General features: G+C 41.9%; 1 protein-coding gene across 1 annotated transcript in view; it reads left to right on the top strand.

Moving 5' to 3' along the window:
- The window catches only part of LOC143975831 (vomeronasal type-2 receptor 26-like), a 140,307-nt gene extending 127,958 nt beyond the window's left edge, over positions 1 to 12,349 (top strand). Inside the window, exons 5-6 of the mRNA XM_077478396.1 lie at positions 2,940 to 3,063; positions 10,162 to 12,349. Of these exons, the coding sequence (XP_077334522.1) occupies positions 2,940 to 3,063; positions 10,162 to 11,069 (1,032 nt within the window). The 3' untranslated portion in view covers positions 11,070 to 12,349. The remainder of the gene's footprint in view (positions 1 to 2,939; positions 3,064 to 10,161) is intronic.
- Positions 12,350 to 15,337: the final 2,988 nt, after the last annotated feature.

The following is a 15,337-nucleotide window of genomic DNA, read 5'->3' as shown; positions in this document are numbered from 1 at the left end:
TTTATTGGGGTCTGGGTTGGGTTGGGTTGGGGGGCTTGGGCAGGTGCCTGGGGTTTGTTATCCTAGAGGTGAAGAGGGCACCCCACAGCCAGGCTGTCATTCTGCTAATGGAGGTACATCTGTCTACATATCAGTGTGTCTGTCCACCCATCCGATTGATCAAATAACCTCCCCCCTCCCTGTTCAGCAGGTAAATCCATCATATCAGTAGCACTCTTACAGTAGCCCTTGGGGCAATGATATCGGTGTGTGATGCTGATGAAGGCTGCAATGTGGCTGACATACTGTAGAAGGAGGCAGTTCCTGTTTCTCATTCATAGACTTTGAGTATTGAGTAGATCGTAATTGGTGTAAAGCAGGTGTCATCCAGTGTGATGACAGCAGGATGGTAGGGAGCAGGGAGCTGGATCGTAGGGAACAGGGAGCAGAATGGTAGGGAGCAGGGAGTAGGATGGTAGGGAGCAGGGAGCTGGATGGTAGGGAGCAGGGAGCAGGATGGTAGGGAGAAGGGAGCAGGGAGCTGGATGGTAGGGAGCAGGGAGCTGGATGGTAGGGAGCAGGGAGCTGGATGGTAGGGAGCAGGGAGCAGGATGGTAGGGAGAAGGGAGCAGGATGGTAGGGAGCAGGGAAGTGACCATAGGCACACAACACCCTTCTCTACGCTGCACTTTGGACAACTATTTTATTACACAGCACTTCTCTTTGTTTCACGGCATGCCTGGAAGATTGCTATATAAACTGATCCTATTTCAAGGAAACTTTACCCACTAACTGCCCTTTGCACTTCTCACTAGATTTTTGCTTTATTTTTTTTCAGATTATCACAACAGTTCTTAGATTTTGGACATCCGTTGTATGATCGAAAAATTAAAATGCAAAAAATATGGGAGCATTGGGAAATAGAAATTTATAATTATGGTGATGGTACAAGGGGGCAGTAGTAAAGGGCCCAATTTCACCCTGCTTCAGAGGCCCAACGATCCACCCATTTAGGGCACATATAGGATGTGATTTTTTTTATATATATATTTATATATTTATATATATATATATATATATATATATATATATACATACATATATATATATATATATATATATATATATATATATATATATATATATATATATATATATATACATATATATATATATATATACATATATATATATATATATATACATATATATATATATATATATACATATATATATATATATATATATATATATATATATATATATATATATATATATATATATATATATATATATATATATACATATATATATATATATATATATATATATATATATATATATATATATATATACTGTATCTCACATGGACCATGGTGAGGCCTGTTCTGAGTGGAACCTGTCCTGTTATACCGCTGTATGGTCTTGGCCACCGTGCTGCAGCTCAGTTTCAGGGTCTTGGCAATCTTCTTATAGCCTAGGCCATCTTTATGTAGAGCAACAATTCTTTTTTTTAGATCCTAAGAGAGTTCTTTTGCCATGAGGTGCCATGTTGAACTTCCAGTGACCAGTATGAGAGAGTGAGAGCGATAGCACCAAATTTAACACACCTGCTCCCCATTCACACCTGAGACCTTGTAACACTAACGAGTCACATGAGACCGGGCAGTGAAAATGACTAATTGGGCCCGATTTGGACATTTTGACTTAGGGGTGTACTCACTTTTGTTTCCAGCGGTTTAGACATTAATGGCTGTGTGTTGAGTTATTTTGAGGGGAAAGAAAACGTACACTGTTATACAAGCTGTACACTCACTACTTTACATTGTAGCAAACAATGCTGTATCCTGGCCTAGGCTGACAAGGCCCATGTCTAGGGCAGCACTTTGCAGGGGGGCAACACAGAAAGAGTCCCCGCTGGCTTGCGCTACCAGAACCCAGATGTTCCTTTATATGAATATTGGTAATAAGCTCTGCATGGTTTGAGGCTACCAAGTTCAGGAGAGTGTTATTCCTAGTCAGGGCCTCTATGAACTGTACCACAAAATTGTCTTGTAATAATAAGTTTATAAATTTGTGATTTTAACTGTTCCGGCAATGCCATTACTCCAGCTGATTTCTGAGTAGTTACAAACCCCCCATTATTATCACTGTCCCAGCCCTTGTATCCCTTTCTATCTGTGCGAAGAGCTGAGGCTCCACCTCCTCGTTAATACTGGGAGGTCTATGACAAACTCCAATAATTGCCATTGTAGTAAGCACACCCACATGCAGTGATACCCATAATGCTTAAGCCTCATCGCATCAGAAGAACTAGTTTCCCCATTATAAGGTTTCCCCTTGACCTTCCTGGGGACAACCCAAAATTTGGGCTTTTTTAAGCCCTTGTACACACGGTCGGAGATTCCGACAACCAAATCCGACGGATCTTGTCCGAAACTGTTGCATACACACGGTCGGACAAAGTTGTCGGAAAATCCGATCTTTCAGAACGTGATGACGTAATTTCGTTACGACGGGACTACGTTCAGGCTAGTAGCCAATAGCTTTGATGTAGGAATTTGATCTGAGCATGTGTGGCACTTTGTCCGATTGGAATTCTCTACACATGATCGGAGTATGTCCGATCGGAGCATTTTGTCGGAAAATATTTCCGGCAAGTTGGAAAATTTGGTCCGACGGATATTCCGACGGAAACAGTCCGATGCAGACCACACACAGTCGGAATATCCGACAAAACGGTCCGATCGGACACATTCCGTCGGAATCTCCGACCGTGTGTACAAGGGCTTAGGCTTTCACTATTGATGATAATGATAAACAGGACAAAGAAAAGGTGAATCTCCCTAATGGGGGCTGAGGTAACATCTATAACCTAACAGGTGTTAAAATCCCTCTCCACTCCATCCATATTTTTTCCTATGGGGCTTATCTGATCCCTAAAAATATTTTCCTTTCAGATTCCTAAAGCTCGGTGCAATGAGCCGTGTCTTCCAGGATCCAGGAAGGTTCCAACTGAAGGAATCTATGTCTGCTGCTATCACTGTGTGCCGTGTTCTGATGGGAAAATCTCCAACGAAACAGGTAATTAATACACCGTCACATTGTTGGTCAGATTGAAAAAAGACACATGGCCATGGCCAAAACAAAAAAATAATCGTATAAGCTAATAACACCAATACATAGTTACATAGTAGGTGAGGTTGAAAAAAAGACCATCAAGTCCAACCTAGGTGTGTGATTATATGTCACTATTACATTGTATATCCCTGTATGTTTGTGGTCGTTCAGGTGCTTATCTAATAGTTTTTATAAGCTATCAATGTCCCCCCCCCCGCTGAAACCACCACCTGTGAAAGGGAATTCCACATCCTTGCCGCTCTTACAGGAAAGAACCCTCTATGCCGTTTAAGATTCTGATCTAATGTAACTCTAGTTTTCCTCTAATTTTAATGAGTGGCCACGTGTCTTATTAACCATATGCCAACCAGCCGCTGCAGTTGTACTGCGGCAGAATGGCACGGCTGGGCAAAACAACGTTATGTAACGTCGCTTCGCCCTGTGGCCACTAGTGGGCGCGCGCCCCCCACTCACCCCCTGAGCCAATGCGTGTGGCCAGTGGTCTCGATCGGGCTCCCGCGATCGCTGGGGGGCACATGGAGAACACGGAACTGTGTGTGTAAAAGCACAGTTTACGGTTCTCTGAGGAGAGAACTGACAGATCGTCTGTTCATACAGAGTATGAACAGCGATCTATCTCTTCCCCTACACAGTCCCCTCCCACCTTCAGTTAGAACACAAATTAAGACACACATTAACACCTTCACTGCCCCCCTAGTGTTAACCCCTTCACTACTAGTGACATTTTTACAGTAATCAATGCATTTTTAATCGTACCGATCGTTGTATTAATGCCATTGGTCCCAAAAATGTGTCAAAATTGTCCAACGTGTCTGCCATAATGTCGCAGTCATGATAAAAACCGACATTACTAGTAAAAAGAAAAAAATTATTACTAAAAATGCCATAAACTATCCCCTATTTTGTAGACGCTATAACTTTTGTGCAAACCAATCAATATATGCTTTTTGCAATTTTTTTTTAACCAAAAATATATAGAAGATCGGTCTAAACTGAGGAAAAAAAAACTAACTTTTTTTATGGGGCCAATGTGGGCTTTCCTCCCTTTTTTACTGTTTACACATGTAAAAAATGTCTTTGTTTTGTTTTTTTACTCTCCTCCGCTATGTGTCTTTAGTCTTCTATCTTAGCCACCCTAATTGCCCTCTTACATTTCTTGCTGCATTCTTTGTACAGTCTGAATGCTGATGATGATCTTTCAGCCTTGTATTTTTTGAAGGCCTTTTCCTTTTTGCTTTTATATGCATTTTTACATTGGAGTTAAGTCATCCAGGACTTTTGTTCACCCTTTTAAATTTATTTCCTAATGGGATGCACTTGCTAATGCCCTTGTTTAATATGCTTTTAAAGCAAATCCATCTCTCCTCCATTTTCTTTGTTCCTAAGATTTTATGCCAATTTATGCCTTCTAGCAAGGTTCCACATTTGTGATCAGGTCTGTATTGTTGGTAATCAGTAGATCTAGTAACACTTTGTTTCTAGTTGGTGCATCTACCATCTGACCCATGAAATTGTCCTGCAAGACATTTAGGAACTGACAAGCCTTAGACGAATGCATGGTGCCCTCCACGCAGTCTATCTCTGGATAATTAAAATCCCCCATTATGATGATATTTCCCATCCTTGCTGCTAATCCAAATTGTGATAGGAAGTATGTCTCCCCTTCCTCCCTCAGGTTAGGGGACCTATAGAACACTTCCAGTATTTTTTTCCCCATTAACTTCATCCATTTGCAGCTCTACCCATAAGGATTCCACCTCCTCCCTAGCTTCCCTATTGATGTCATTTCTCTCATTCACTTTGACATTATTCTTGATATATAGGCATACCCCTCCCCTTTTTTACCCTCTCTATCCCTGTAATGAAGGCAATACCCTTAAATGGTTGCCAGCCAATCATGAGAGCTGTTGAACCAAGTCTCTGAAATTCCCACAAAATAAAAATCCTCCTCGTACAACAGTAACTCTAGTTTGCCTATCTTGTCTGCCAGGCTCCTGGCATTGGTAAACATGCCATGTAGTTAGTTTAGATTGGTCACATACTGTCCTCCTATCTGGTGTTCCAAGATTGCAAATAGGACTTGTTACTATACTTACCTCGAGTTTATGTGCTTTAGTCAACCTACCACTAGTGTCCCCAATCCTACCCTCTGGAATATGTTCCACTCTGACTATATCTACCTCTGGACCCCCCCCATCGCCTAGTTTAAAAACCCCTCTAACTTTTCGGCAATCTTTACCCCCCTGTACATCTACATCCCCTCATTTTGTTGCAGTCCGCCCCTTCTATAGAACTGGTGACAGACTGAGAAGTCGGCCCTGTTCTCCAGGAAGCCAAACCCTTCCTTACTACACCAGCTCCTCAGCCACTTGCTTACTTCCCTAATCTCCCTCTGCCTTTCTAGTGTGGCTCGAGGTACCGGTAGTATTCCTGAGAATACTACCTTGGAGGTCCTCTTCCTCAATTTAACTCCTAAGTCCCTAAAATCTTTATTTAGGACACTCCATCACTCCATCTGCCTCTGACTTTGTCATTGGTGTCAACGTGCACCATGACAGCCGGGTCTTCCCCAGCCCCTCACAGTAATCTGTCCACCAGATCCATGATGTGCTGAACCCAAGCGCCCGGTGTACAACGTACAGTTTGACGCTTAAGGTATTTGTCACAGATTACCTTCTCTGTCCTTCTAAGAATTGAGTCCCCTACCACCAGAATCTGTCTATTTTTTCCCCTTTGTCCCCCCCTCCCACACTCTAACAGGAGGAGTTATTTTCCTGGCAGCTAGGAGAGTCCCTCAGCTCCAGCAGTGCTGGTCTCTGACCGGTTTCACCAATGTCTCTCAATGGAGCATACTTATTGGGATGCTCCAGCCCTGGATCAGCCTCCCTGGCACTTCCCCCTCTACCCTTCCTGACTGTCACCCATCTACTCTTTTCTAGTGCCTGCACCTCCTTGTCTCCACCCACCTCTGTGTTGGCCCCTGCCGCCACCTGCTGGGTATGTTCCCGGCTATCCTTTAGTATGGAGAGTCTTCTCAGTGCTGACAGTTGCTTCCCCAGATTCAGAACCTGATCTTCCAGGGAAACAATGTGCTTACATTTTTCACAGCAGTATTCGCCCTCCATCGGATGATCAAGGAATGCATACATGCCGCAAGATTTCGCATCTCCCCACCCACCAGGCATCGTACCCTACTAATTTAATTGGGGATTATACCCTGTCCAAATTGCCTAACAACTAGCTTCCTAACACTAATACCGAACAATACCATACACAAGTACTCAACAATACAATACACAGGTACTCAACAAGACAATACACAGGAACTCACAGACCACGTGCACTCGCAGACCATGTGCACGTGCAGTCCACATGCACTCGCAGACCACGTGCACTCGCAGACTACGTATACCTCGCGCACAAGCTTGTTCATATTCTGAGGCTCTGTAGTGTGGTCCGCGGGCCATCTTGTATCCTTCTGCCGAGGGACTATGTGTCCCAGCACTTGAAGGAGACAGGGAGCCAGAACAGGAGTTGGTGAGATACCACACCATAATGTGAAGGGGGGGGTTGGATCACGGTGTCTGTGCCTGAAAGTGGGAGCTGCTGTCGGCTTTATAGCTGATTTGTTGTTGGGCTAACATGGAGCCACTGCATCCCGTTGTCCTCACATACAGCGTCGGAACCGGAAGTGGTACCTAGTTTTCACAGGTAGCCACTCCCATTTCTGTCTGACTTTGCTGAGGTAAAGTCATCCCGGAAGTTCTGCCTCCCTCCTCCTTCCCCCGCTGCCGGGCAATTCCCAAAGCACAGGACGCTTTGCACATGCGCAATAGAGAACTGCCCGCGAAGCCGAAAGGCTTCATTGCTGGTTTCCCTTATTAGAGATGGCAATGGCAGCACTCAAAAGCCAATTGAAAAATCGACTCGGGTGAAGACACTGCTTTATTTGTGGACAGGTAAGTGTCCTAATATTAAAAGTCACCAGCTACAGTATTTGTAGCTGTTGACTTTTATTATTTCCCTGAAGGAGCCTGGAGCTCCACTTAAAAAAAAAACGGTTTAATAAAAAATAATAGCCTTATGTACATAAAATAAAAAAACAATATACCCCAACGGAAATGAAAACCCCCAAAATACTAGATCCTTTCATGGCTACAGTGGCCAAAACCACCAGATTACAATCACTAAACTGGCGGTATCTGACATGGAGGTCCCAGGTCAACGGGTGGATAAGCAGAGCCTACAAAACATGACAGAAGGCAGTCACTTGGGGGGGGGTCACACTTCCTGGGGTCAATGAAAGCAATCAGGTTGCTGTAAAGCTGACCGATTGTCTTCATAGGAGGCTACAGCAGACAGGAGTGCTTGTAAAACCCCCACCGCCACCGATGTATGACACAGTATATCTGTGGCAGTAAAAGGGTTAACTCCATTGCATTATTGCATAAAAGAAAAAAAACTCCAGGGTGATTCTTTTCATAACCATGGTAGCAGCGGACCCTAAACTCCCCCCATGCCCAGTTTTTAAAAAGGGATAGAAAATGGGAGAAAAGAAGTTATATAAAATGTGACACGTGAAAGAATTAATCTTTGCATTTTGCTCAAAAACCACAAAGTAGTAAAAAAGATCTTGTGTTCATGGCTTTACCATTGATCACAGGTGCCCAGGCCAAAAGGGGCCCATCCTAACCCTACAGATGCAATTCAATACAGGAAAAGCCAACTGGTTCCTGACCAGCAGTTGACCAGCAGTCGCAGTTATAGTTCGGCAGGTTGGGCCCCCCGGGAGAGCCATCTATATGGCAGCCTTTTTAAGAGCTGCGTGTGCCCAGCGGTTGCGATGTCCGATGGGCATCCGCGATCGCCCCTGAGAGAGACAGAACGGAGGTCTGTCAATGTAAATAGACAAATTTCTGTTATGTCAGGGGGGAGGAGACTGATCAGTTGTTCCCAAAGCTTAGGAACAATGATCTGTCTCCTCCCCCAGGCAGTCCCCTCCTCCCACAGTTGGAAACACTCCCTAGGTAACATATTTAACCCCTTTATCGCCCCCTAGTGTTAACCCCTTCTCTGCCAATGACATTTATACAGTACTCTGTTTTTTGTTTTGTTTTTTACCTCTGATCGCTGTATGAATGTCAGTGGTCCCAAACAAGTGTCAAAAGTGTCTGATATGTCTGCCACAATGTCGCAGTCCTGATAAAAATCGTAGGTCACCGCCATTACTAATAAATAAATAAAAATGCCATAAATATATCCCCTATTTTGTAGACTCTATAACTTTTTCGCAAACCAATAAATATACACTTATTGCAATTTTTAAAAATAAAAAATACATAGAAGAATAAATAGCAGCCTAAACTGAGAAAGAATTTTTTATTTTTTTTGGGATATTTATTATAGTAAAAAGTACAAAATATAGTTATTTTTTTCAAAATCGTCCCTTTTTTTTGTTTATAGCGCAAAAAATAAAAACTGCAGAGGTGATCAAATACCACCAAAAGAAAGCTCTATTTGTGGGGAAAAAAAAGGATGTTAATTTTGTTTGGGTACAATGCCACATGACTACGCAATTGTCAAAGTGATGCAGTGCCGTATCGCAAAAAAATGGCCTGGTCATTAAGGGGGCAAATCTTCCGGGGCTTAAGTGGTTAAACAGAAAACACTTTATTGTTATATAAAACACCATTCAATAGATCCTGTTCCTCCTCCAAAACATTTCACCATGGAGGCGCTTAGTCATAGAGGTCATAGAGGATTATTTAAAAGAGAAGGAAGGTTTTTTTTTTTAAATCATACTTACCCAGGGGGTCTGATGCTGCATCTGTGCCCTGGCAAACGGATTGCTCTGTTTACAGTTCTCACTTCTCCGTGTGCAGAGAGCTGCTGACTGTCAGTCAGCGGCTCTCTGCTCTGCCTCCTCCTCGCTCACTGGAGTGCTGAGCTGTGGAGGGGCGAAGTGTCCAGCTCAGGCTCTCAGAGGCTCTCTGCTCTGCCTCCTCCTCACTCACTGGAGTGCTGAGCTGTGGAGGGGCGGAGTGTCCGGCTCAGGCTCTCAGCAGCTCTCTGCTCTGCCTCCTCCTCGCTCACTGGAGTGCTGAGCTGTGGAGGGGCAGAGTGTCCGGCTCAGGCTCTCAGAGGCTCTCTGCTCTGCCTCCTCCTCACTCACTGGAGTGCTGAGCTGTGGAGGGGCGGAGCGTCCAGCTCAGGCTCTCAGAGGCTCTCTGCTCTGCCTCCTCCTCACTCACTGGAGTGCTGAGCTGTGGAGGGGCGGAGCGTCCGGCTCAGGCTCTCAGAGGCTCTCTGCTCTGCCTCCTCCTCACTCACTGGAGTGCTGAGCTGTGGAGGGGCGGAGTGTCTGGCTCAGGCTCTCAGCAGCTCTCTGCTCTGCCTCCTCCTCGCTCACTGGAGTGCTGAGCTGTGGAGGGGCAGAGTGTCCGGCTCAGGCTCTCAGAGGCTCTCTGCTCTGCCTCCTCCTCACTCACTGGAGTGCTGAGCTGTGGAGGGGCGGAGTGTCCGGCTCAGGCTCTCAGAGGCTCTCTGCTCTGCCTCCTCCTCACTCAGTGGAGTGCTGAGCTGTGGAGGGGCGGAGTGTCCGGCTCAGGCTCTCAGAGGCTCTCTGCTCTGCCTCCTCCTCACTCACTGGAGTGCTGAGCTGTGGAGGGGTGGAACATCCGGCTCAGGCTCTCAGCGGTTTACTGAGAGCCTGAGCCAGGTGTCGGCCCAGTGATTTGGTGGATCCCGACTCCGTGGTCGTGATGGCCTGGACTGACTTCTGTGATGTCAGCAGAGTGTGGACTTCAGCCTGCTCTCTGCTGAAAATGGGTCACAGTAGTGTAAAACGAACTGTACTCCTGTGATCCAAAGGAGAAGTACAGCCAAACAAGTTTCCCCCGTTCCTCTCTTTAAAAAAAACACTTCTTCTGTAAGATATAATTATTAAAGAATAGATGTTGTATTGGGTATGTGTTAAGTTGTTGATGATTTCATTCAGTTTAATAATGGAAAGTTTGTACTTTGTGCTTTTTTCTCCCACAGACAGTGATGTCTGCCACAAATGTCCTGTTGACACGTGGCCGGATGAGAAAAAAATCATCTGTATTCCCAAAACATATGACTATCTCTTCGATGAGATGAACATCATAGCTCTAGCTTTTTATTTTCTCTCTATATTATGTTCTGTGGAAACTCTCTCTATACTGACATTGTTTATTATATTCCGGGACACTCCAGTTGTGAAAGCCAATAACCAGACTGTGAGCTTCATCCTCCTGACCTCCATCTTGCTGAGCTTCCTCTGTGTCTTCTTCTTCCTCGGACGTCCTGTGGATATAACCTGCATGCTGAGACAAAGTTTGTTTGGGGTCTTTTTCTCTATAGCTGTGTCTTCTGTTCTGGCCAAGACTATCACAGTCTGCATTGCCTTCAAAGCCTCCAAACCCGGCAGCTACTGGAGGAAATGGGTGGGAGAGAAGACTTCTAATTCTGTTGTCATAATCTGCTCATCTGCCCAAGTTCTGATCTGTGTTATTTGGCTGTCAGTGTCTCCTCCCTACCAAGAGTATGACATGGACTCCTATCCTGGGAAGATCCTCATTCAGTGTAATGAAGGGTCAGTTATCGGGTTCTACTCTATGTTGGGTTATATGGGGTTTCTGGCAGCTGTGAGTTTGGTTCTGGCTTTCATGGTGAGGACATTACCGGACAGTTTTAATGAGGCCAAGTACATCACCTTCAGCATGCTGGTGTTCTGCAGTGTCTGGATTGCCATGATCCCGGCCTATCTGAGCACCAGAGGGAAATACATGGTGGCTGTGGAGGTATTCGCCATACTGACCTCCAGTGCTGGATTGTTAGGATGTATATTTTTTCCTAAATGTTATATAATTATCATAAAACCTCAGAGAAATACAAGAAAACATATTTTTGATAAGGTCAAATCATAATTATTGTTTAGATTCCATCCATGTCTGTAACTTTTTTGGATGTCAATAGATACCACTTGGTTAGGTAACAACCATTTCTTCCTGTCTATTTAAGTACAATGATCCTTTAAAGCGATCTACACAATAGAATATACCGTAATTAAAGACATGAGAAGGTTTTTTTATATTATCATTCAAGGTAAGATCATCTTATGTGGTTTTTTTTTGTTTGTTTTTTTAACATACCTACAATAAAATATACAGTATGTGGTTTGTACCACATGAAAAAAAAGAAAACATAATTTGTATTTATTTTTTTACTAGCACTACACGTCTGATAAAGTCTACCCTGATGTCTCAGACTAATACTAGAGACTGGAACATGCAGAGGAACTAGACGCGTGCAGTTTGTTTCGTTCTGAATTGAAATTCTGACAAATTTTTGTTTTTTGGAAATTCAGATGTATCCAAATTACATTGGTACCGAATTTAAAGGGAATCCAAAATAATCAAAATAAAAATTCAGACGCAATTCGAATTCAAATCAATTCAAACCATTTTTTTTTTAAATCAATTTCGAATAGTATTCAAATAGTTTTTGAATTCAAATAGTTTTCCAATTTCCACAGAGAATTAAATCGAATAAAAAATAAACAAACAAATTAGAAAAAAAAATGGAATAGAAAAGATTATAACAGGAAATAAAAGAATATAATATAGTAAAACAGAACAAAATGGAAAATAAAAGAATATAATAGAATAGAAATGGAAAAAAAATGAATAAAATAGAATATAACCATCTTCTGAAATTCAAATTTCAAATAGAAAAGAATATTACAGAAAATAATATAATATAGTAAAACAGAACACAATAGAAAATAAAATAAAAAAATTGAATAGAAATTAAAGGAATAGAATAAAAAAAATAGAATAAAAGAGAAAATAAACACATTCTAAAATTCAAATTTCAAATAGATTTGAATTCAAATACATAATTAAAGAATTAGAATAGACTATAATAGAAGAGAAAATAATAGAATTTAAAAAAGAATATGATATAGTAAAACAGAACAAAATGGAAAATAAAAGAATATAATAGAATAGAAATGAACAAAATAAAAAAAATGAATGAATAAAATAGAATATAACCATCTTCTGAAATTCAAATTTCAAATAGAAAAGAATATTACAGAAAATAATATAATATAGTAAAACAGAACACAATAGAAAATAAAAGAAAAAAATTGAATAGAAATTAAAGGAATAGAATAAAAAAATAGAATAAAAGAGAACATAAACACATTCTATTTTCAAATAGATTTGAATTCAAATACATAATTAAAGAATTAGAATAGACTATAATAGAAGAGAAAATAATAGAATTAAAAAAAACAAAAAACAATAGAATAGAAAGAATATAACCATTTCCCAAAATTAAAAAAAATAAATCAATTTGAATTTGAATAGTAAAGAATATATTAGAATAAAAAATAAAATAGCAGAATGGTATAGAAAAACAAAACAAAAAACAACAGATTAGAATATAAAGGACATAACCATCTTCCGAAATTTGAATAGAATAAATTTGAACTTGAATAGAAAAGAATAGAATAGACTACGCAAATAGAACAATAATATAATTTAAAAAATACAATAGAATATAACCAATAAATATATATAAATATAGAATAAATTCAAATTTGAAGTTGTTTGCTAAGATACTAGCAGGTAGATTGAAGACAGTGATAAATTACTTGGTACATACAGAACAAGTAGGTTTTATTCCTAGAAGGTAAAGTAGGGACAACGGAATCAGAACACTCCTACTAGTGCAAAAGATAGTAAAACCCCAGGACTGCTTCTGTCAATAGACGCCGAAAAAGCACTTGACAGGGTAGACTGGGGATTTGTGCAGAACACACTGGAGGCATTCGGAGTGGGCCCTAACATGACCCACAGGATAAACTCCCTATACAACCACCCGACAGCGAGGGTAAAAATAAATGGGACTGTATCGGGGTCCTTCGAGATGTTTAATGGGACCAGACAGGGGTGTCCCCTGTCCCCATTACTGTTTGTCCTATCATTAGAACCGCTGTTGGAAGGGATAAGACAGAACCCCGATATTATGGGGATAAAGTTAGAAGATGAGAAACACAAAATAGCGGCATTTGCCGATGATATTCTGTTCTATATTCCCAGCCCAAGGATAACCCTACCTACCTGTTAAGGATAAACAGTTTCAAAATGATAATCCTCCCTAAGATAACGTACAGAATTCAAATGTTACTGACATTACTCCCAAAAGAATATTTTAATACATTAAATGCGTTACTCCGAAGATATATCTGGCAGAACAAAAAGCCCCGTATATGTTTGGCGGTATTAACGAGAGAGAAGGGTCTAGGGGGCCTGGAGGTACCAGATATTAACAACTACTATAATGCTTTTCTAATGTCACGGGTGGTGTAATGGGTAAAAAAAGAATAAAGAAAAAAGGTGGGTCAAAATGGAAAGCTCTATTAGTGAGGTTTCACTGGTGGAAATAATTTGGATCCCGACACACTTAAGAGAGTTAAACGAGCATACGCACAATATTACACACACCGTAATGGCAATTTGGGATACAGTACACAACAAAGAGAAATGGGCATTTAATTCCCCATGACACCATTAAGAGACACAAATTATTTTGCACCGGGGGAAAGAGGGTATGTTCGGTATGTGAAGATGCACAACTAAAGGATAATATGTTGAAAGGAAAACTGTGTACTTTTCAGGATTTAGTTAACAAAAAAGATGTATTGGTGATAGATAGGTGGAGGTATGCACAGTTGAAGCACTTTGTGGAGTTCCTGCCCCAACCGATCAGGTCCCAAGATGACCTGCTCCCATTAGAAAGGCTGTGCACACACAGAACCGATGATTAGATTGAGGGTTAATGGTATTATTTCAGATTAATTTCCTATATTTCGGGGCGCCAGGCAGGGGTTAAATGTTCTGTGATTGGGGGAGACTGAAGAGCGAGTATCCCTTTATGCAGACGACATGCTCTTGTATCTGCAGGATCCGGGGCCATCGATTTCAGAAGCCTTCCGATTGATTCAGAAGTTTGGGGATTACTCCGGATTCCAAATTCCCTTTTGATGAGACAGTGGCGGTTCCATTGGACTGCCCCATCCCATTGTCTACCTCCTTTAAGTACTTGGGGATAGAGGTTCAGCTCCCTATCTCTAAATTTCTTGAGACAAACTTAGTGCCAATAATGACAAACTTTCGGGGGAAGGTACAGAGATGGCAGAATTTACAGATCACCTTGATGGGACAGATAAATTTATTTAAGATGATTTTTCTCCCCAAATTTCTGTACATTCTCTCGAATTCCCCGATTTATGTGACACTACGAATCTTTAAGCAAATTGATTCCAGTATTGTGAACTTTTTGTGGGACTCCAGAGCACCCAGGGTATCGTTGGCTGTTTTGAAGCTCCCAATTACAATGAGTGGGATGGCCCTTCCTGATTAAGGTCTTATTTCATGGCCTCACAACTAATCTTTTTACACTGGTGACTTTTTCTGCAAACGCCAAACGCCACTACCCTACTGGAGGCTGCAGTTGCCACCTCGCAGGAAACGCTACAAAATATGTTGTATAGGAAAGAGATCCCAGGGAGGAAGGTGGGATTGATTATGGCATTGCCTGGGAAGGTGTTTCACCTATGCTCACAATGGAGGAAAGATGATGCCCGTTCGCGTTTCGCCCATTCGGCGGACTATTGGCGCCGTTCGCGCGGCGGACTTCCGTGTTTTTACTGTGTAAAAGAACTTTGACCTGATGACACATCCATCATGGGGTACAGGACAGCCAATTGAGACATTACAGCACATGGACACTTGGACATGCCCCCCAACTTATAAATACACCCGATCCGGCGGCCATTTTACATTCTTTCTTCTGTCACTATAGGGAGAGGTTGCTGTGTGGAGCAGGGAGAGATAAATCGCTAGCTATTTGGTACACAAAAGTTTTTTTCAGGACTGGTATAGGTGTTAGGTGTATATAGGTTTGCTGTGCTACTGATTGTTGCAGCAGCATGAGTGTCTTTTGTCAGTTTAGAGAAAGGGACAGGACGCTTTGTGCTGCTGTAGGGACAGCCAGATTAGTCATCATCATCATTAGCTGTTACTATCAGGTCCACAAAAGTGCTATTCCAGTAACCAGTTATTGTTCCAGTAGCCTCTGTTTTGCCAGTTTATATAGGGACAGGCAGGAAGCAGTGTGTGAGGCA

Source organism: Lithobates pipiens, unplaced genomic scaffold (assembly GCF_037356315.1).
Source record: "Lithobates pipiens isolate NorthernLeopardFrog02 unplaced genomic scaffold, aLitPip1_a1.2 Scaffold_13, whole genome shotgun sequence".
NCBI lineage: Eukaryota > Metazoa > Chordata > Amphibia > Anura > Ranidae > Lithobates > Lithobates pipiens.
Note: the sequence above shows the minus strand (reverse complement) of the source record. Positions and strands in the feature narration are given on the sequence as shown.